Genomic DNA, 24,070 nt, shown 5'->3' with positions numbered 1-24,070 from the left:
CAATCAGAACTAAGTGAGTTTCAAGTTTTAATTCTCAATTGAATGAACAGACCTGATTGGGAACCTGCATGGGAACTTTGGCTATACAAGCTGAGCATTCTTTCTGTTCTCTGGAAGAAATAATGTTTAAGTTGCTAACACTTTGTGCATTTTCCTAAAATTGAATCAAACAACTCCTTCTGAAACATAACCCTGATAGCAGGGAAGTCGTACAACATCGTGCTAAACAATTTTATTCCTCTAACCAAGGTCTGTGCCCCAATGAGCCGGAAGTGCTAGAGTGCTTGTCGCCCATTCTCCCTCAAGATTGAGAAATGAAAAACCAAAAAAAGGGGATTTGAAACTGCAGAACCAGCCCAATGTGGTTCAAGTTTGTGTAATAAAATAATGCGTTGTTTTACGGTTGCCACAGACTCCTGGTTTCAAGTTATGTTACCTGAGCATGCCCAGATACACATGGCGTGCAACCACGGTGGAACCTAAGTACTTGGACCAAGGAGCAGGGCTGATTTAAGAAGGAGACACCTCAGGGCATAATCTGTGATCTGATCAGATCCAGCCCCGACATCACCTCATGGCACGATGCAGTCAGATCGCACCTCATTACCTTCTGTCTATAAAACCTGCCCCAACCCCCAGATCTGAGAGACAAATTTGAACATTTCTCCCATCTCCTTGCTAGTCGAATAAAAATAAACCTTTCCTTCTACAAAACCCTTGTGCTTCCTTGTTTGGCTTTCCATTGCAATCAGGCAAACGGCCTCTATTAGTGTAGGTAACTAACACTCCCAAGACTCAAGGAGCTGCCGCGCAGCACTATTTTGAGAGCCCAGCCCCCATCAGACTGTATCTTGCTCTGGGGTGAACAGCCTCATCATCTCCACGTCCCTGGAGTCCTGCGGACATCTCTTCATTTCCACCCAGAGGGCTGCAACTTTGTCCCGTGGGCTGAATCCAGTGGTGCAGTAAGGAACAGGCAGGGCACCCCACTGGGGAGGCTGCTCCCAGGACAAAGGGAGCCCAAATGCACACTCTGCAGTTTCTGAAAGCCACTTGCCTGGAGCCACTGCCACTGACAGCAACCCTCTCAACCTTCCACCCGAAGCAGGGCCACCAAGCATCTGCATGTGCCTCCAATGGTCCTGGAGCTGGTCTGCCCAGACACTGTTCTGTGTCCTGAGGACAGGCTCTCACACCACCCACCACGCAAACATGCTGCCCAGGGCCTGGGGATCATGCTGCCTCAACTGTAGCTGCGGGCGTGTGCACACAACATCAGGAAGTCTGACAGCAGGCTCAGGTCACCTGCCACTGGGACCCAAGCATGCCATCCAGGGGCCTGGTGATTGCCCGGCCCCACTCGCCATAGCCTGCACCCTTGCACACCATCGGAGGGTCTAAGGGCAGGAAAGCAACATGCCTCCCTGGAGAGAGCTTGATTCTGTTCTGGCATATGCTAGAGAAAAGTACTAAACCAAGTCAGATGGTTTGGAATGTGGTCTAAATATTAATGCTACCAAACTGGGGAGGAAGTAACTCAGTTTTGCTGATTTTTCATTTTCTTATGCTTCATTGGTTAAGAAAGAAACCACTATTTGCTTTTGAAGGCAGAGTTATTATTTTCTACCATGAAGTTACTTCAACTCATAAAAATGTGTGTTATTTACACCTTTGTAGCAATGGAGTTTGGAAGAAAATATAAAGCATATCTACATGAGCATTTCATCTAGTATTCTGTGGTCTCACCTGGTCTTCTATGAAGTTTCAGTTCAAGTGAGGAAACAGCACCATGCTCTATTGTGAAAGGAGGCATTTGCCATGTGATTGGATCAGAGGTAGCTCAAGGTAATAAAAGGCCTCAAAGCAATTAGAAAAGACAGGATTATTAATGTGGATTTAATGGCATTAGCTGCTTCCCTCCTTTTTTCTTACTGTGTTATTTTGAATAACCACATAGTTTTTTCAAGATTCTAATATATATAATCTAATCCATATGATTTTTATACATGTGAGTTACACAAGGCAGGTATATAAAACTGACCAATGTTTCTGTAAAGCAGAGTTCTGCAAACTATGGCTTATGGGTGCCACCCTGTTATTGAAAGTAAAAATTGATTGGAATACATCCACACCTATTGGTTTATGTATTTTCTATGGCTGCATTTGCACTACATGCAGAGCTGAGTACTTGAGACAGAGACTGTATGACCTGCGAAGTCATAAATAGTTACTATCTGGTATTTTCAGAAAAGATTGCCAACCATTGCTATAAAGACTAAAACCTTATTTTCTGGCAAAAATAACTTTAAAAAGAAAACTTAATCAGAAATAAGAAGCCTAATGAAATATATTGTATTTTCAGTTCAAAAATAATTTTTAATTGCTATAAGAAACATCAACCACTTTCCTAGGACTTTTGACACACGAGATAAAGTCTATGTATATACTATGTAAACACAAGAACATTATTAAATAGGTCAAAAATGTCAAAAAACATCCCATATTCTCTTCTGGGGAAACTCAGCAAGATTTCAAGTATGAGTGTTAAGAATTAGAAAAGACTAGCATACGCTTTAGCATTCTAAATAATAAATAATTGAATTAGTTCAGTTCTGTTACACAGGATCTTTTAAAGTCCATCTTTGCAAATTCTACATTGCCATAAATACAGTGTGTAATTGGCATTATGTGACTTTGTTTAATCCAGTGTCAATTGTCTAATGGTCTAAAGTGTCCCATTAAAGTTATAATCTGGATGAACTGAACAAGAAGAAAAGTTTTCTTCTTTAGCCCATTTGTTTATCACTCAATTCTTGCTTCTGCCCATGGTTTCTTCCACCTACCTCTGGAGAACATAAAGAGATTCTAGATCTCTGTATAAGGTGGTTTGCTTTAGCTTGAAATCATCAGTGAAGACAATACATGGGCAATGTCCACAAATTACATTATTGCTCATAGACTGTGTAGCCCTGATCTAATGGATAACTGTACATTGTCTTCACTAAGAAGCCAGGGTGGTTGTCCTTGATATTGGGACATTGTAGAATTGGCCAGACCAATGCCCAAATATTTCCCAAGACTTTTACCTAAGACTCTGCTCAGTATCCATTTGTCTACTGCTGGTCATCTGGAAGAATAAACTTCTCCTGAGTGGTACCAGCTTATGAACCTTCCTGAGTTGGTACAGAGCTAAATCCATCTTTATTGCACAATTTACAGTCTTTTTTTTTGGAAAAAACATGATTTTGATCACTGTACCGCATGCCTTCATAAATTTTGGTGTTATAATGCAAGATCTAATTATTATCAAATGTAGTGACACGTGTTCCAAATTCTAAAATTGTTTCAATTATGCCTTGGGTAGGGGTGACAGGAAGGCTCTGGTCTTTAGCTTATGGTACATGTCCATGGTTGTATCATTGTCCTCTGGAGATTCTGTATCTCATTTTGGATTCTTCTGCTTAGGTTTTCAAATCTCTCTTTTAGTAGTCGCTCTTGTTCCTAAAGAGGGACAAATGGGGGCTGAATAAAGTGTAGCATCGGGAAAATTGAAATATTCTATCTGGTTTCCACATTCAATGATTTGTTATTTAATTTTCTCTTAAAATTTTCTCTAGCCTTAATTTTCATTATACTTTTGCTTGGGCATCCAGGCTCAGTGATTTCTTCTTCTACGAATCCTTTAGCTAAGAAAGAGTTTCAGCTTGTACATTTTGCTATGTTTGATGAATCTAAATTACCAGCCTTGATTTTCCCCCCATTAATTGTATACAGCCTTGGTGGGCAATCTTGACCGTATGTTTGGCTTCAACTCTTATCTATGCATTATACATTCTTTTATATACCTACCTACACATTTACTATTTGTCAGGCTCACGACTATGCCACAGGTCATGTTGAGGTCGGGAGGGAGTGGGCGGATGAGCCGAAAGAATACTCGGGGCCGTAGGCGTGTGAATATGATTTTATTCAGCACCAGCTCTTATCAACAGCTTTCTCACACTAGCTGTCTACACTGTCTGCCTTGTCTTGACTGCTTAGCCTGGCAGCCCCCCACACAGCTGTGCAGCCGGCTCTTCCCTGCCTTCAGTGTCAGCAACTTAACTCTTTCTCTCTCTCTAGGCACGAGTGGCCTGAGCTGTGTCCTGGTTCCCCTCTGTCTGTCTGCAAAGACGGACAGCTTTGGCTTTCTCTTTGGGTGCCAGCACCTGCACAGTGTCAACAGGGAATTATATCTTTTATAGACAATAGTGGCTTAGAGCCAAGTGATGGCCTTCCCTATGTTATGGCTATGGTGGTGAGCTTCTCTATGTTATGTCTGCATGGCTGTGATGACAAGTGGAGTTATACGCCTGTGCTCTAGACTCACTGAGTCACACAAGATGTAAACATCGTACTTTGGCCTATCCTTGACCAAAGCACAGCCATGTTCCTTACACTATTATTTATACAACATAACACAGAAATAAACAAAGTATCCTCAAAATCTCATAAGGTATATGAATCATGGACTAGGAAATTTGATCTAAGCTGCCACACCTTGGTGTCAGGGGTAGCAGAAGATAGGTAAGAAATCTGAGTGCCAGACTGACCATACTGAGTTTCTGCACATAGCTCACAACTCAAAACAAACTGGGACCAGGACATAAAAAATCGTCAGAATTAGCAGAGGGTTAGGAGCCTTTCTGCTCATAAAGGTTTTCTTAAGTTTAATTTCATACTAGGTGTCACAGAAAAAAATAATCATTGTGGATTCCACTAAGTGATGAAGACAGCTCTGATATACTTACTAGCTGTGTGACTCTATTTATTTATTATTTTTGGAAACATTGTTTATTCTCCTAAGTAATAAGAATATAGTTCTTGCTCCATATGGTATTAAGCAAGAGATACAGATATTTTAATGATGCCTAGCAGATAATAGCTGCCTTGAAATGAAGGATATATAGATAAAGCACTGAATGTGACACAACTGCAATATTTGCAGTTTAGTGACCAGACTTGGCAGTAGCCAGTCAGGCTGGACAGACAGGAATTGAAAAGTACAAGTAAGCAAGCAGGGTCCTTCCCCTGAGCTTCATGTTCTCTCTGCCACACTAAGTCTGTGATCGGGGAGAATGGAGGGAAAACAGAAAAACAGAAACCTCAAGGTGATGCAATTAGATACCTGAAGTTTAAGAGCGAGGGTCCTCTCTTGCTCTTTCAGCAACTGGGCCCTGTCCCTCTCCATCTTCTCAGTCAGTTGTTTCAAGTGTTCCTGATAACTCCTCTCCTTCTGTTCCATCATCTGCTCATTCTTTCTTTGCATTTGCTGCAACATTTTTGCTGAAGCCTGTGCAGACTCAGCTTTCACACGTTCCACTGTGGAGGAAAAGGAAGAAGGAAAATTTGTGTGGGGTTATCTTGTTGCCTCATTCTTCCTTATACACTTACCTGTCATTGTTGACTGCATATGCCCTACTCAGAGATGACCTCAGCAAGTAAGACACACCTTTGTGGATCTTGCTCTAGTTAAAGGGTCCCATGTTTATCCAGTCACGTTATTTCAATTTTTGGAGCTTTTGAGGCCATCTAATCTCTTAACTCACTCCTCACCTTCAATCTCCTTTTCCTTTTCTGTGAGACTCTGGTCTGTCTGGAGAATTGCATCAGTCATAGACTTCTTGGATTTCAAGTATGTCTGCAGAATCTCTTCAGCCTTAGGACCCAGAGAACACAGAGTGAGAAGTAGGAAATGGCTGTAAGCAGGTGTTCCTGTTTGTCTTCCTGCCATCCTTTCCTCTGGGAATTCTTTCTCTTGGCCCTGTTGACCTTGGTGGTCAAATTCCCTGTCAGAGCGAGAGGCACATGCTCCTGGCAAGCTGATTGGAGCATCCTCCTAAGCAGTCATTTTTAGTAGGCTAATATAGGTACTGGGAAAAGGAGAGTCTCTGTCCTGTTTAGATTAAGGGCTCTAAGTTTGGAACTGTTAATGCTGTGGTCCCATATGGGCTAAGCCTGCTGGGCAATGAAGCCATCATTGAGAAAGCAATATCAGAGTGACTCAGATAGAGGGAGGGTGGGAGGGAGAAAACTGTGGGGATGGGGGAACACTGGACAGAGAGACAGTTCATGATGTTACTTGAAACCTTAGACTCACCTGTCCTGTAAAGCCAGTTTGCCGCCTAAATCAATGAATTACTATTTTTGTTTAAGCAGCCACCATTAGGTTCCTGTCTCTTGCAACAGAAAAAGCCCAGCTTTAATGATGATAATAACAACTTGGTGCTTCATCTGCTAATTGAATTTGTAACTCAATAGTTAATTGTACTCTCTTTGTTGAGCACCCAGGATGTATCTGGAATAACAGCCTCTTTGCATATGTTATTGAATAAAAGCATGAATGTTATGCAAACAAAAAAGCACATCTGTGTGCAGTGAAGCTTGGTCACCTTGGTGTTTGTAGGAGGCAGGTCAGCAGGTTTCCATAATCGACAGATGAATCTTGGTTACCTGTATCCCCTTCCTCAGTTCCTCATAGTACTTTTTCTTCAGGTCTTGTAACTTCTGAATAAAGGGATGACAGCCCCCTGGTTTCGAATAAATTCCCGCCTTCACTTCTTCTTCTAGAGGACTGAAAATGTCCTATGTAATGGGATAATGTATTTGCAAGCTATTCAACTTACAAAGGACTAATGTTCAGAATATACAAGAGTCTCAACTCAAAAACAAACAAACAAATACTCTTATTTAAAAAATGGGCAAAATACCTGAATAGACATTTCTCAAAAGAAGAGATACAACTGGCTAACAAGTATATAAAAAATGCTTAACATGTCTTAGATCTGGCACGATGGCTGAACAGGAATAGCTCCGGTCTGCAGCTACCAGTGAGACCAATGCAGAAGGCAGGTGATTTCTGCATTTCCAACTGAGGTACCCTGTTTATCTCATTGGGACTGGTTAGGCAGTGGGTGCAGTCTTCTGCGTTTCCGACTGAGGTACCCTGTTCATCTCATTGAGACTGGTTAGGCACTGGTGCAGCCCACAGAGGGCGAGCAGAAGCAGGGTGGGGTGTTGACTCACCTGGGAAGTGCAAGGAGCCAGGGACCTCCCTCCCCCAGCCAAGGGGAGCCCTGAGGGACTGTGCTACCTGCCCAGATACTACGCTTTTCCCTGTGGTTTTTGCAATCTGCAGACCAGGATATTCCCTCTTGTGCCTACACCACCAGGACCCTGGGGTTTCAAGCACAAAACTGGTCAGCTATTTAAGAAGACACCAAGCTAGCTGCAGGAATTTTTTTTTTTCCCCTAGTGATGGAATCCCAGCGAGACAGAATCATTCATTCCCATGGAAAGGGGGCTGAAGCCAGGGAGCCAAGTCGTCTCGCTCAGCGGGTCCCACTCCCACAGAGCCCAGCAAGCTAAGAAACACTGGCTTGAAATTCTCACTGCCAGCACAGCAGTCTGAAGTTGACCTGGGACAACTGAACCTGGTGGGGGGAGGGTGTCCACCATTACTGAGGCTTGAGTAGGCGGTTTTCTCCTGACAGTGCTAAGGAGGCTGGGAAGTTTGGACTGGATGGAACTCAACAGAGCGCTGCAAAGCAGCTGTGGCCAGACTGCCTCTCTAGATTCCTCCTCACTGGGCAGAGCATCTCTGAAAGAAAGGCAGCAGCCCCAGTCAGGGGCTTATAGATAAAACTCCCATCCCCCTGGGACAGAGACCTGAGGGAAGGGGCAGCTGTGGGCACAGCTTCAGCAGATTTAAATGTTCCTGCCTACCAGCTTTGAAGAGAGCAGTTGATCCTGATGAGGAGGATTCTCCCAGCACAATGCTTGAGCTCTGCTAAAGGACAGACTGCCTCCTCAAGTGGGTCCCTGACTGGGAGAGACCTCCCAACAGGGGTTGACAGACACCTAATACTGGAAAGTTCCAGCTGGCATCAAGCTGGTGCCCCCCTGGGACACAACTTTTGGAGGAAGGAGCAGTCAGCAATCCTTGCTGTTCTGCAGCCTTTGCTGGTGATACCAGCAAACAGGGTCTGGAGCGGACCTCCAGCAAACTGCAACAGACCTGCAGAAGAGAGGCCTGACTGTGAGAAGAAAAACTAACAGAAAGCAAAAATACCAACATCAACAAAAGGGACCCCCCACACAAAAACCCTGTCCAAAGGTCATCAGCCTCAAAAATCAAAGGTAGACAAATCCACAAAGATGAGGAAAAAGCAGCACAAAAATGCTGAAAATTCCAAAAAACAGAATGCCTCTTCTCCAAATGTTCCCAACTCCTCTCCAGCAAGGGCACAAAACTGGACAGAGAATGAGTTTGACAAATTGATAGAAGTAGGCTTCAGAAAGTGGGTAATAACAAACTCCTCTGAGCTAAAGGAGCATGTTCTAACCCAACGCAAGGAAGCTAAGAACCTTGATAAAAGATTACAGGAACTGCTAGCTAGAATATCCAGTTTAGAGAAGAACATAAATGACCTGATGGAGCTGAAAAACAAACTATGATAACTTCATGAAGCGTACGGAAGTATCAATAGCCGAATCAATAGCAGAAGAAAGGATGTCAGAGATTGGAGGTTAACTTACTGAAATAAGGCATGAAGACAAGATTAGAGAAAAAAGAAAATGAATGAACAAAGCCTCCAAGAACTATGGGACTAAGTGAAAAGACCAAACCTACAACTGATTTGTGTACCCAAAAGTGATGGGGAGAACAGAACCAAGTTGGAAAACACACTGCAGGTTATTATCCAGGAGAACAGCAAGACAGGCCAACATTCAAATTCAGGAAATATAGAGAAGACCACTACGATACTCCTTGAGAAGAGCAACCCCAAGACACATAATCGTTAGATTCTCCAAGGTTGAAACAAAGGAACACACATTAAGGGCAGTCAGAGAGAAAGCTCAGGTTACCTACAAAGGGAAGCCCATCAGAGTAACAGCAGATCTGTCTGTGGAAACCCTACAAGCCAGAAGAGAGTGGGGGCCAATATTCAATTTCTTAAAGAAAAGAATCTTCAATCCAGAATTTCATATCCAGTGAAACTAAGCTTCATAAGTGAAGCAGAAATAAAATCCTTTCCAGACAAGCAAATGCTGAGAGATTTTGTCACCATGGGGCCTGCCTTACAAGAGCTCCTGAAGGATGCACTAAATATGAAAAAGAAAAACTGGTACCAGCCACGGCAAAAACATACCAAAATATAAAGACCATTGGCCCCATGAAGAAACTGCATCAACTAATGTGCAAAATAACCAGGTAATATGATAATGACAGGATCAAATTCACATATAATAATATTAACCTTAAATGTAAACGGGCTAAATGCCCCAATTAAAGACACAGACTGGCAAACTGGATAAAGAGTCAAGACCCATCTGTGTGTTGTATTCAGGAGACCCATCGCACTTGCAAAGACACACATAGGCTCAAGATAAAGTGATGGAGAAATATTTGCCAGGCAAATGGAAAGTGAAAAAAAAAAGAAAAGGAGGGGTTGCAATCCTAGTATCTGATAAAACAGACTTAAAACCAACAAAGATCAAAAAAGACAAAGAAGGGCATTACATAATGGTAAAGGGATCAATACAATGAGAAGGGCTAACCATCCTAAATATATATACTCCCAAAACAGGAGCACCCAGATTCATAAAACAAGTTCTTAGAGACCTACAAAGAGACTTAGACTCCCACACAATAATAGTTGGAGACTTTAACAGCCCACTGTCAATATTAGATCAATGAGACAGAAAATTAACAAGGATACTCAGGACTTGAACCCAGCTTTTGACAAAGCAGATCTAATAGACATCTACAGAATTCTCCACCCCAAATCAACACAATATACATTCTTCTCAGCATCACATAGCACTTATTCTAAAATCGACCACATAATTGGAAGTAAAACACTCTTCAGCAAGTGCAAAAGAACAGAAATCTTAACAAACAGTCACTCAGACCACAGTGCAATCAAATTAGAACTCAGGATTAAGAAACTCACTCAAAACCGCACAACTATGTGGAAACTGAACAACCTGCTCCTGAATGAATACTGGGTAAATAACAAAATGAAGGCAGAAATAAAGATGTTCTTTGAAACCAATGAGAACAAAGACACAATGTACCAAAATCTCTGGGACACATTTAAAGCAGTGTGTAGAGGGAAATTTATAGCACTAAATTCCCACAAGAGAAAGCAGAAAAGATCTAAAACTGAAACCCTGACATCAAAATTAAAAGAACTAGGCCCAATGTGGTGGCTTACATCTGTAATCCCAGCACTGTGTGAGGCCGAGGTGGGTGGATCATGAGGTCAGGAGATCGAGACTATTCTGGCTAACATGGTGAATCCCCATCTCTAGTAAAAATACAAAAATTAGCCAGGTGTGGGGGCATGCACCTGTAGTCCCAGCTACTTGGGATGCTGAGGCAGGAGAATTGCTTGAACCCGGGAGGCGGAGGTTGCAGAGAGCTGAGATCGTGCCACTGCACTCCAGCCTGGGTGACAGAGGAAGACTCCATCTCAAAAACAAACAAACAAACAAACAAACAAAAAAACGTAGAACTAGAGAAGCAAGAGCAAACAAATTCAAATTCAAAAGCTAACAGAAGACAAGAAATAACTAAGATCAGAGCAGAACGGAAAACCCTTCAAATAATCAGTGAATACGGGAGCTGGTTTTTTGAAGAGATCAACAAAATGGACCACTAGCCAGACTAATAAAGAAGAAAAGAGAGAAGAGTCAAATAGACACAACAAAAAATCATAAAGGGGATATCACCACTGATCCCACAAAAATACAAATTACCATCAGAGAATACTATAAACACCTCTACACAAATAAACTAGAAAATTTAGAAGAAATGGATGAATTCCTGGACACATACACCCTGCCAAGACTAAACCAGGAAGAAGTTGAATCCCTGAATAGACCAATAACAAGTTCTAAAATTGAGGCAGTAATTAATAGCCTACCAACGAAAAAAAGCCCAGGACCAGACAGATTCACAGCCAAATTCTACCAGAGGTACAAAGAGGAGCTGGTACCATTCCTTCTGAAACTATTCCAAACAATAGAAAAGGAGAGAATCCTCCTTAACTCATTTTATGAGGCCAACATCATCCTGATACCAAAACCTGGCAGAGACACAACAAAAAAAGAAAATTTCAGGCCAATATCCCTAATGAACATCTATGTGAAAATGCTCAATAAGATACTGGCAAACCAAATCCAGCAGCACATCAAAAATGATCAAGTTGGCTTCATACCTGGGATGCAAGGCTGGTTCAACATATGCAAATCAATAAACATTATCACATAAACAGAACCAATGACAAAAGCCACATGATTATCCCAATAGATGTAGACAAGGCCTTCAACAAAATTCAACACCCCTAATGCTGAAAACTCTCAATAAACTAGGCGTTGATGGAACGTATCTCAAATTAATAAGAGCTATTTATGACAAACCCACAGCCAATATCATACTGAATGGGCAAAAACTGGAAGCATTCCCTTTAAAAACCAGCACAAGACAAGGATGCCCTCTCACAGCACTCCTATTCAACATAGTATTGGATGTTCTGGCCAGGGCAATCAGGCAAGAGAAAGAAGTAAAGGGTATTCAAATAGGGCAAGAGGAAGTCAAATAGTCTTTGTTTGCCGATGACATGATTGTATATTTAGAAAACCCCACCATCTCAGCCCAAAATCTCCTTAAGCTGATAAGCAACTTCAGCAAAGTCTTAGAATATAAAATCAATGTGCGAAAATCACAACCATTCCTATACACCAATAATAGACAAAAAGAGAGCCAAATTATGAGTGAACTCCAATTCACAATTGCTACAAAGAGAATAAAATACCTAGGAATCCAACTTACAAGGGATGTGAAGGACCTCTTCAAGGAGAACTACAAACCACTGCCCAAGGGAATAAGAGGGGACACAATAAATGGAAAAACATTTCATGCTCATGGATAAGAAGAATCAATATTGTGAAAATGGCCATACTGCCCAAAGTCATTTATAGATTCAATGCTATCCCAACCAAACTACCATTGACTTTCTTCACAGAACTGGAAAAAACTACTTTAAACTTCATATGGAACCAAAACAGAGCCCGCATAGCCATGACAATCCTAAGCAAAAAGAACAAAGCTGGAGGCATCACACTACCTGACTTCAAACTATGCTACAAGGCTACAGTAACCAAAATAGCGTGGTACTGGTACCAAATCTGATATATAGACCAATGGAACAGGACAGAGGCCTCAGAAATAACACGACACATCTACAACCATCTGATCTTTGACAAAGTTTACAAAAACAAGCAATGAGGAAGGATTCCCTATTAAATAAATGGTGTTGACTGGCTAGTCATATGTAGAAAACTGAAACTGGACCCCTTCCTTACACCTTGTACAAAAATTAACTCAAGATGGATTAAAGACTTAAATGTAAGACCTAAAACCATAAAAATCCTTGAAGAAAACCTAGGCAATACTATTCAGGACATAGGCATGGGCAAGGACTTCATGTCTAAAACACCAAAAACAATGGCAACAAAAGCCAAAATTGACAAATGGGATCTAATTAAACTAAAGAGCTTCTGCGCAGCAAAAGAAACCATCATCAGAGTAAACAGGAAACCTACACAATGGGGGAAAATTTTTGCAATCTATCCATGTGACAGAGGGCTAATATCCAGAACCTACAAAAAACTTAAACAAATTTACAAGAAAAAAAACAACCCCATCAAAAAGTGGGTGAAGGATATGAACAGACACTTCTCAAAATAAGACATTTATGCAGCCAACAAACATATGAAAAAAAGCTAATCATCACTAGTCATTAGAGAAATGCAACGGAACCACAATGAGATACTATCTCATGCCAGTTAGAATGGCAATCATTAAAAAGTCAGGAAACAACAGATGCTGGAGAGGATGTGGAGAAATAGGAAAGCTTGTACACTGTTGGTGGGAGTGTAAATTGGTTCAACCATTGTGGAAGACAGTCTGGTGATTCCTCAAGGATCTAGAACTAGAAATACCATTTGACCCTGCAATCCTGTTACTGGGTATATACCCAAAGGATTATAAATCATTCTACTATAAAGACAAACACACACATATGTTTATTTTGGCACTTTTCACAACAGCAAAGACTTGGAACCAGCCCAAATACCCATCAATGATAGACTGGATAAAGAAAATGTGGGACATATACACCATGGAATACTATGCAGCCATAAAAAGGATGAGTTCATGTCCTTTGCAGTGACATGGATGATGCTGGAGACCATCATTCTCAGCAAACTAGCACAAGAACAGAAAACCAAACACCACATGTTCTCATTCATAAGTGGGAGCTGAACAATGAGAACTCATGGACACAGGGAGGGGAATATCACACACTGGGGCCTGTTGTGGGGTGGGAGACTAGGGGAGGGATAGCATTAGGAGAAATACCTGATGTAGATGATGGGTTGATGGGTGCAGCAAACCACCATGGCACATGCATACTTATGTAACAAAACTGCACGTTCTGCATATGTACCCTACAACTTAAACTCTATTAAAAAAAAACTACAGGCCAATATCTCTGATAAATATTGATGCAAAAATTTTTCAACACTACATTACCATATCAAATTCAACAATACGTTGAAAAATAATTTATGACTAAGTTGGACTTATCCCAGGGATTCAAGGATATTTCCACATATGCAAATCAAACAATGTGATACATTATATCAACATAATGGAGAACAAAAACCATTTGATCATTTCAATTGATGCTGAAAAGGCATGTGATAAAATTCAACATCCTTTCACAATAAGAACCCTAATAAAACTGGGTATAGAAAGGACATACTTCAACACACTAAAAGCCATATGTGACAGACTCACAGCCAATATCATACTGAATGAGGAAACACCGAAAGCCCATTCTCTAATACCTGGAAGATAACAAGGATACCCACTTTACCACTGTTATTCAACATAGTACTAGAAGTTCTAGGTCGAGCAATTGGACAAGAGAATGTCATAAAGGACATCCAAATTGGAAAGGAAGAAGTCAAATGATCTTTGTTTGCACATAATACGATCTTATATTTGGAAAAACCTAAAAACTCCACCAAAAACTATTAGAACTGATACATTCAGTAAAGTTTCAGGATACAAAAGTAATATACAAAAGTCATAGCATTTCTATATGCCAATAGTAAACAATCTGACATAGAAATAAAAATGCAATCACATTTAAAGTAGCTGCTAATAAAATTTTATACCTAAGAATTAACCAAAAGAATGGAAAGATCTCTACAACGAGGCCAGGCATGGTGGCTCAGCCTGTAATCCCAGGACTTTGGAAGTCTGAGGTGGGCAGATCACCCGAGGTCAGGAGTTCGAGACCAGCCTGCCCAACATGGTGAAACTAAAATGGTAAAACTCCATCTCTACTAAAAATACAAAAATTAACTGGCTATGGTGGCAGGTGCCTGTAATCCCAGCTACTTGTGGGGTTGAGGAAGGAAAATTGCTTGAACCTGGGAGGTGGAGGCTGCAATGAGCTAAGGTTGTGCCATTGCACTCCAGCCTGGGTGACAAGAGCAAAATTCTGTCTCAAAACAAAAACAAAACAAAAACAAAAACAAAAAACAAAACAAAAACAAAATCTCTACAATGAAAACTACAAAACACTGAGGAAAGAAATCGAAGAGTATACAAAAAATGGAAAGTTATTCCATGTGCATGGATTTGAAGAATGAACATTTTAAAAATGTCCATACTACCCAAAGAAATCTACAGATTCAGTGAATTCCCTATCAAAATATCAATGACATTCTTCACAGAAATAGAGAAAACTATTTAAGTTCCACATAAATCCTACAATTTATATGGAACCACTGAAAACTCAGAATAGCCTAAGCTGTCCTGAGCAAAAAACAAAATTGGAAGAATCATATTACCTGACTTCAAATTATACTACAGAGCTATGTAACCCAAATAGCATGTTACTAGCATAAAAACATACATGTAGATAATGAAACAGAATAGGGAACCCAGAAACAAATCCATACACCTACAGAGCACTCATTTCTGACAAAAGTTCCGAGAACATACATGAGGGAAAGAAAAATCTCTTCAACAAATGGTGCTGGGAAAATGCATATTCATATGCAGAAGAATGAAAATAGACCCCCACCTATCACCATATACAAAAAATCAAATCAAAATGGATTAAAGTTTTAAATCTAAGACCTCAAACTATGAAACTACTACAAGAAAACCTTAGGAAAACTCTACATTGGAATGGAAAAAGATTTCCTGAGTGACCAAAGAAAAAATGGACAAGTCAAATCACATTAAGTTAAAAAGGAAAAAAATTTAAAAACTGAAGAGACAACCCACAGAATAAGAGAAAATACTTGCAAACTATCCATCTGACAAGGGATTAATAACCAGAATAGATAAGGAGCTCAAATCACAAGGTTCCTTAAAAAACTAAAAATAGAGCTACCATATGATCCAGCAATTCTACTGCTGAGCATATACCACCCCAAAAGGAAATAAGCACATCAAAGGGATATCTGCACTTCCACGTTTGTTGCAGGATTCTTCACAATAGCCAAGATTTGGAAACAACCTAAGTGTTAATCAATAGATGAATGGATAAGGAAAATGTGGTACATATACACAATGGAGTACTATTCAGTCATCAAAAAGAATGAGATTCTGTCATTTGCAACAACTTGGGTTGAATTCATGGTCATTACGTTAAGTGAAATAAGCCAGGGACAGAAAGACAAACTTCACATGTTCCCACTTAGATGTAGGAGCCAATAGTTAAAACAATTGAATTTATGGAAATAGAGAGTAGAAACATGGTTACCAGAGGCTAAGAAGGGTAGTGGGGTGGTGTGAGGGAAAGTGGGGATGATTAATGGGTAGAAAAAGTAGTTAGAAAAGATGAATAAGACCTAGTTTTTTATAGCACAAGATGGAGACTACAGTCAATAATAATTTAATTGTACATTTTAAAATAACTAAAAGAATGTAATTGGATCGTTTGCAAGACAAAGGACAAATGCTTGAGGGGATGGATACCGCATTTACCATGATGTGATTATTATGCATTGCATGTGTGTATTAAAGTATCCCATGTTCCCCATAAATATATACACCTACTTAGTACCCACAAAAATTAAAAATAAGAATTAAAAATACATATTTCTCAGGGATAGTGGCCTGTAGTTTTCTATTTTTGATGTATGTTTCTATTTTTGATGTCTTTCATCTGGTATCATGATGTCATAATATCAGCCTTGTAGAATGAATTTGAAGTTTTCCCATTTCTTCTATTTTTTTTTGGAATAATTTGAGTTAGGATTGGTATTAGTTTTTCTTTTAATGTTTGGTAAAATTAAGCAGTGAAGCTATTGAATGCCAGCCTTTATTTGCTGGGAGACTTTTTATTATGGTTTCAATCTCATTACTTGTTACTGGCTTATTTGGATTTCAGATTTCTTCTTCTTGGTAGGTTGTATTTGTCTAGGAATTTATCCATTTGTTCTAGGTTTTCCAAGTTATTGGCATATAGCTCCTCAGAGTAGTCTCTAATGATCTTTTGAATTTCTGTGGTGTCCATTGTCATGTCTCTTTTTTCATGTCTAATTTCATTTATTTGCAACTTCTCTCTGTTTTTCTTAGGCTAATGGTTTGTCAATTTTATCTTTCAAGAAATCAACTTTGTTTTGTTAATTTTTGGTATTCTTATTCATTTTCACTTCATTTATTTCTGCTCTGATCTTTCTTATTTCTTTGTCTACTAATTTTGGATTTGGTTTGCTTTTGCTTTTCTAGTTTTTTAAGATGCATTATTAGGTTGTTTACTTGACATTTTTCTACTTTTTTGATATACATATGGTTTTCAATGATCACCTTATTATTCATTTCTAGTTATAATTTCAATGTTTTAGACTGTTTTGTGGTCTAACATATTGTCTATTCTTGAGAATGATACATGTGCTAAAGAGAAGAATGTGCATTGTACAGCTGTTGGATGAAAAGTTTTTAAGTATCTGTTTGGTCTATACTGCCTTTGTTGTCTAGTGCAGATTAAATCTGATTTTTGTTCTTGTTAACTTTCTGTCTAGAAGATCTGTCCAATGCTGAAAGTGGGCTGTGGAAATCTCCAGCTATTATCTCTTTAAAGGTGAAGAGAGAGATAGACCCCAATACATTAATAGCTGTCAATGTTGGTGCATATATATTTACAGTTGTGCTATTCTTTTGCTGAATTGACTCCATTATTATTATATAATTACCATCTCTTTCTCTTCTTCCAGTTTTTGTGTTGAAATATGGAATATTTTTTCTATCCATTTATTTTAATTTGATGTGTATTTTTATAGGTGAAGTGTGTTTCTTGTAGGCAACAGATAATTGGGGCTTGGTTTTTAAAAATCCATTCAACCACCCTTCCTTCCTTCCTTCCTTCCTTCCTTCCTTCCTTCCTTCCTTCCTTCCTTCCTTCCTTCCTCTCTCTCTCTCCCCTTCTTTTTCTCATATGTTTTTTCTTCTTCCTGGGCCTGGCAGGCTAGGAGCAGAATACAGACGAAACCACTGGAACATGTGGGACTGGAATAGCCTGATGTTCGACTGCTTGGGTGGTAACTGTGAATGGGTGGACCAGGGTGTGTAGGGAGCAGAGTCATCCTCCCAGAACTGAGAGAGGGCCCTTGGGGCATGCAAGCAATGCAAGTGTTGAGGTTGGCACGGGTACAAGAGTGAGGTTATGGCATGAGAGTGAGATGGATATGGTGGGGTGGGGTGACTGTTGGAAGAGCATGTTAGCATGTTTTAGAGTTGGGGCCAACTCAGGGCATGGCACGTTGGGGCACATTTGACCCTGGATCTTGACTGAGAAGCTGGGTGCCAAGGGCTGGAAGAACAAAAGGCCCATGGGTCAGCAGGACCCATGAAGATGTGACTGCAAATGGGATCAGCACTGGGAGAGGCTGAGGCTCCAAGGTGACTCCTATAGCAAGGCAGTGAATGGGCAGGCCTGGGTTTCCCATTTAGAAATACATTGTCAGCTGCAGCCACTCTTGGATATTCACTTAGAATGGTCTAGTGTCATCTTTGTAAAGAGATTTCAAGGCATGAAACGAAGCATCTGGCCTGACCAAGCAACTGATAAAGTTGCCAAAATCCATGTTCTCTCCTTCATGCAAGTAATGTCAGAATATTATGTTGTAGAGTTGTTCATTCAGGTGGAACCCTGCTGACTCAAAGGCCCCTGCAAGTTCACTGCTGCAAATGGTTCCGGATTGGTCAACATCAAACTGCTTGTATATTGTCTGTCACTTTTTGATGTTGTTCCACAGGTACTTGAATTCCTCAAAGTCCAGCTTGCCTGTGGTGTCACTATCCATCATGGCCACCATGCTTTGACATGTATCAATGCCAAAACCATGAGTCTTCAGTTCAGTCCTACTGATCACAACCTTGTTGACAACATTCATGAGTTCTGTGCCGCTGACCTCGATGTCATCTCCAGCCAACTGGACAAAGAGTCTCCAGAAATGATGGACCTCCTCACTCTTGTTGGCCTCAGTGTTGGAGCAATGTGTGTGTTGAGGCAGGGGCTCTAGGTTGTGCTGTGTAGCCACCTCCATGATGGAGCTAATGATTCCATCTAGGAAGCACATGGCCACTCTGCCGTCTCTTCTGCCTCTGCTGAAGAACTGACTGCCAGACCTCTGGATGTGAGGAGACATGTTCCTAGTTAACTCATTCTTGAAGGGTGGAGGTGGCAGTGTCAGGAATAGGAGAGATGAAGACCTGGATAGGGGCCTGGGAATGTGCTTGGAGGCCTGATCAGTGGGGGATCACTCTATGGCTTTTGATTAGAGAGTTTCATCCATTCACATTCAATGTAATCATTGATAAGTAAGGACTTAATCTTGTTATTTTATTTGTTTTCTAGTCGTTTTGTGGTCTTCTTTTCTTTCCTGTCTTCCTTTTAGCAAAGGCAATTTCCTCTGATGGTATGTTTTAATTTCTTGCTTTTTATTCTATGTGTATCTATTGTTACGTTTTTTGATTTGAGGTTACAATGAGGTTTGCAAATAATATTTTATAACCCATTATTTTAAACTGATGACAACCCTGATTGCATAAACAAATAACAAACAAGCAAAGAGAAAACTAATAAAAATTCTACACTTTAATTTCATCTCCCTGCTTTTCAAATTTTTGTTGTTTCTATTTGTTATTATACTGTCTATGTCTTGAAAAGTTGTTATAGTTATTATTTTAGATAGGTTCATCTTTTAGTCTTTCTACTTGAGATACAAGGAGTTTACACACCACATTTATGGTGCTGTAATATTCTTTTTTTCCCTGTATACTTATTACCACCAGTGAGTTTTGTACCTTCAGATGATTTTTTTATTGCTCATTAATGTCCATTTCTTTCAGATTGAAGGAGTTCCTTTAGCATTTCTTGTAAGACAGGTCTTTTATTGATGAAATCCTTCAGCTTTTGTTGGTCTGATATTATAAAATTGACTCATTGAAAAAATTATACATGGGATAATTTTATAGTATTATTTGCAATGAATCATTTCTTTTTATTATACATTTTCTAAATATAACTTGAAAGTAGTCCATAAATAGATCTTTGGCTTCCTATACTTTTTAAAAATGGATTTACCCAGTTTGAATTTTCAATAATAATCTCAGAAAGCACCCATATGAATTCCTGATATTAAAATAAATTGATTTTGTTGGACTAAGTCCTATTTTTGTTTGTTTTTTTAAATTTACATTGATTAGGAATAATATAAAGGGATCTGGGGATATGATTTGTCCCCAAAATATAAGTTATTTCCAATCTTCCAGATAGAATCTATTAAGAATTTGATCAAAAAACCCCCAAATTATACCAAATTATAAACTCTTGATGGCAGTAAAACTATAGGCCAAATCTAGAATTCTGGTATGGTTTGAAGATGTCTAATTCTATTTTCCTGATCTTCAGGTCCCTTCTTGTCAGGCGCTAATCTCATTTCCAGTCTCATCTTTCATTTCAACACACCTATTCAGTGCTTCAGTCAAATGGAATAATTCTACAGTACCTTTAGTAAGACCTATACTTTCTAACATATCTGACTTGGCTTATGCTGGTCTTTCCACTTGCATGGTCCCTTTATCTCTACAAGTACACCTTGTATAAATTTTTAAAAGACCAGCTATTTTAAGTCTCGGGCTATTTTTTATGGTAGTAGTCTCTTGTTCTGAACTCACAGAGTACTTGTTCCCATTTATTGGAATTACCACATTTTCTTTTACATTGTAGCTTTTGATATCATTTCTGGCAAACATTATCACCCTGGTTGCATTTATATTTTTACTTGTTTATTTCCTTCACCAGAAAGTCATCTTTATGAGGGCAGAGACTGGTATATTGAGTTATACATAAAATAAAATGCAGTGCCTGGCATTTAGTGGATGAACAATAAACATTTGTTGGGTTTAATTTATAGCATTTTTACCCTGAGTACAGCCCATAACTGATAAAAAATTTGCTAAAAAAATACTTATCCACATCTGAAGTTTGAACTTAAGACTGTCTTCAAAATGTATGTCTTTTTGTCCTGTTATCTAGCGTATATAGCCTAGCTGAAATACTCATAGGACAAATGAATGAATGAAGAGTAGATGCCTAAATCTCTTGCTGCCATATACTTTCTAGATTGATTGCAAGAATGACTTGTGGATTTTGGGCCTGATAGTGCTTTCGAGTGGCCACTTTGTCACAACACCATGGGCACCATCAGTCACCAGGCTCAGGAGAAGCTGTGGCATCCTTCTAGGACCTGAACCACCATGATTTATTGATTTTACAGGATTGGCAACTAAGGCTGTTCCTCTTTCTTATAACTCAAAATCAAGATTGGAGATAAGAGGATACAAGGCCAAAGAGAATGTTCATGAAACTTGTTTCTAAGTGATATTTGGAAATTGTGAGATAGGGTGCTTATCTTTCCTTAGATAAGGTCTATCTATGTGGCTGAACTAACAAAGCTAACCAGGGCATGATCCTCACTTAGAGTGGAGTAGAGAACTCCACTAAGTTTGAAATTTCTTTTTAGCTTAGTTTGAATTGTATGGGATTTTGTGCTGTAACTGAAGATAGTTGAATGCCCCACTACCAGAGATTAGTATCTGAAGCATGTCTTAAAACTGATTCGAGGTGACAGAGCATGACCTTGGTGGTAGAAAATTCAGTAGGAGGTGGGAATCAACCTAAAAATTTGATGTCAATTTTTATGTAAGACTTGATCAAAGCCTGTTTCAGTGATGATTTCTGGTTGTTGAAAGGTGATTGATAATTTATTTTCATGGGTTACTATTCCTTGAGAAACTCCAGCAGCTTGAGTTTGAGCACATTAAGGAAATTTAGGCCCAATGTTGGATCAAGTGATTGTAGGCCAATTAGTACCATAATATTTGTACCATATCCAGGTTACAATCAGTGCGATAACTTCTTAAGGCTCATATACATATATTCCTTATTAAATACTTTTTCTTTTCTATATCAAGAAAAATAACTACAGTCATCCCTCAGTATACATAGAGAATTGGTTCTAGGACCACTGTGGATAATCCATACAAAATCCTTGCATGCTGAAGTCCAGCAGTGGCCCTGCAGAATTCATGTATACCAAAAGATGGCCCTCCATATATGTGGGTTTCACATTCCTCAAATAGTGTATTTTCATACTGTGTTTAGTTGAAAAAAAATCCATGTTAAGTGAACTCAAAGTTCAAACCCGCACTGTTCAAGGGTCAACTGTAATCAAATTGGAAGTTTCTAAGCACAGAATAACAATGAAATAAAATAAACTACTTTTAAAAACATGTACTTACAGCATATTTTACTAGAGCCTAGATAGTTACATCTTTCAGAGAAAGAATATTTATACTTTAAAAAGTCAAGAAAAAAATAGACATATTCTTCCAGTAAGACAATAAAAAGCTTTATTTTGTCTTTCTCATGTTATCACCTTCTTCATTCTTTAACACTATCTAATAAAAGGTTGATTCTGTAAGAAAGATCTGGCCCTCAACTGGTTCCTGGGACATAACAGATAAGCCCTTAGAACAACCAGCCTTATAATAATGTTTTGGATATGTTGAGGGCTTGGTCGACACCAGGTACTTTATGCTAAAAATGTGATTTATGGTGGAAGTCTTAAGATATACCATACCAGTTTGACCTCTGAAGGGACAGGAGTCTGAGTAAATAAGATCAGCCACATGAGCACTCCATTCCTACATGACTTCCCTCTAATAAAAACACTAAAGTTTGTGTGACCATCCCTGGTTGACACACGTCACACATTATTTGTGGGAGAATTAGATAATGTCTGTGCAACTCTCAAGGGAGAAAACACAAATGCAAGCCTATCCTTGGTCTCAGACTCTGGTCCATGTCCCTTTTGCTTTTGTTGGTTTCAATTTGTAGCTGTTCAATGTAATAAGCTCTAACTGTGAGCATAAAATTTTTCTGAGTTCCATGTCTTCTAAAGAGTCATCGAACCTGAGGATGGCCTTGGGGTCTCTTGATCCCACTTTGTTGTCAAAATGGGATTCACTAGAATGTCTCTGAATCATTGAAACATGGCAAAAGCATGCTCAGAAAAGGAAGGATGAGTGGTGCTTATAAGGTGGTCTTATTGTGCCCCAACTGAATAGTGTCTTAGTCTTCTTGAACTATAGTCCTTAGAAAACATTGAATGGGATTCTTGTTACAGGCATCAAATATATCTGAAATAGATCTATCCAGTTTTGAAAGTATCAGATTTGACCTGATATGCAATACAGGATATTGAAAGCTCTAAAATTGTCTTCATTTCTTTACAGATCTGGGTGAACCACTCTATAAAGCACAGAGAAAAATTCTTTCTTTGATATAGTTTTATAGAAACTGTGATACATGAAGTTACAGATTTGTGTGAGGTTATAGGTTTGTCTGAGTCACTGTATAAAGCACAGAAAAAAAACTTCTATCTTTGGCCCAGTTTCACAGAGACTGTAAGACATGAGGTCTAGAGGAGGACACTGTACCAGGAAAATTTCTTTTCTTCTCATAGCTTTAATTTAATTTAATTTAATTTAATTTAATTTAATTTAATTTAATTTTTTGAGACAGAGCCTCACTCTGTCGCCCAGGCTCTGTTGCCCTGGACGAAGTGCAATGGCGCAATCTCAGCTCACTGCAACCTCCGCCTCCTGGGTTCAAGTGATTCTCCTGCCTCAGCCTCCTGTGTAGCTGGGATTACAGGCATGTGCCACCACACTTGGTTAATTTTTTATTTTTAGTAAAGGCAGGGTTTCGCCATGTTGGCCAGGCTGGTCTCAAACTTCTGACCTCAAGTGATCTACCTGCTTCGGCCTCCCAAGTTGCTGAGATTATAGGCGTGAGCCACTGCACCTGGTCTCATAGCCTTTAAACCACCTCAGAGACCTTAATCTGGTGTCGAAAATTCAAACAACTTATTACCACTGATCTCTGGAAAGTTCATGAGATTTTATCAATTGAAAATAATCACTCATGCATCATCCTATTGTTTTTATAAAAGAAGCTTATTTAGCACAACCTGTGCCTGAACATACTCCCAAGGAGATGTACAGAAAAATAAGGTATCTGTCTTCAAACAAACTTTACCTTTAAATTTCAAACAAATACTATATTGCAAGAAGTTCATGTGTGCCAAGACTATAATTACAACCTGGAAGCCCTAGCTCCCCATTTTAACAGGCATTTTATGATGACTTTCCATGATCTAGGTACCATGAGCAACTTGGATCCTGATTCCAAGGGTCCTTGAAATATTTGGGTGTTTGTATTTCCCTAGTATAGGGGTATCTAGTAAATGGCTCCAGAGGTTTCCTAGAAGGAGAACTTGGGAAATCATTATCATTTATTTGGGTCCTGGAGTTGCAGTGTCATTTTCCTGGGGTACTGCCCTCCACTCCAGCTGAGTTCAGGGT

At 39.4% G+C, this 24,070-nt stretch overlaps 1 protein-coding gene and 1 pseudogene across 1 annotated transcript; both read right to left on the bottom strand.

The window, feature by feature from the left end:
- Nucleotides 1–1,863: 1,863 nt before the first annotated feature.
- On the bottom strand, nucleotides 1,864–13,949 carry LOC134734815 (guanylate-binding protein 1-like). The gene is made up of 6 exons (XM_063628206.1): nucleotides 13,910–13,949; nucleotides 7,907–8,001; nucleotides 6,493–6,624; nucleotides 5,596–5,698; nucleotides 5,168–5,361; nucleotides 1,864–3,501 (listed from the first exon to the last, which is right to left on the bottom strand). The coding sequence occupies exons 1-6, from the start codon at nucleotides 13,947–13,949 to the stop codon at nucleotides 3,388–3,390; spliced, it is 678 nt and encodes a 225-aa protein (XP_063484276.1). The 3' UTR covers nucleotides 1,864–3,387.
- Nucleotides 13,950–18,084: 4,135 nt separating this feature from the next.
- On the bottom strand, nucleotides 18,085–18,786 carry LOC134734814 (calpain small subunit 1-like; annotated as a pseudogene).
- Nucleotides 18,787–24,070: the final 5,284 nt, after the last annotated feature.

Source organism: Symphalangus syndactylus, chromosome 12 (assembly GCF_028878055.3).
Source record: "Symphalangus syndactylus isolate Jambi chromosome 12, NHGRI_mSymSyn1-v2.1_pri, whole genome shotgun sequence".
Classification (NCBI taxonomy): Eukaryota; Metazoa; Chordata; class Mammalia; order Primates; family Hylobatidae; genus Symphalangus; species Symphalangus syndactylus.
Note: the sequence above shows the minus strand (reverse complement) of the source record. Positions and strands in the feature narration are given on the sequence as shown.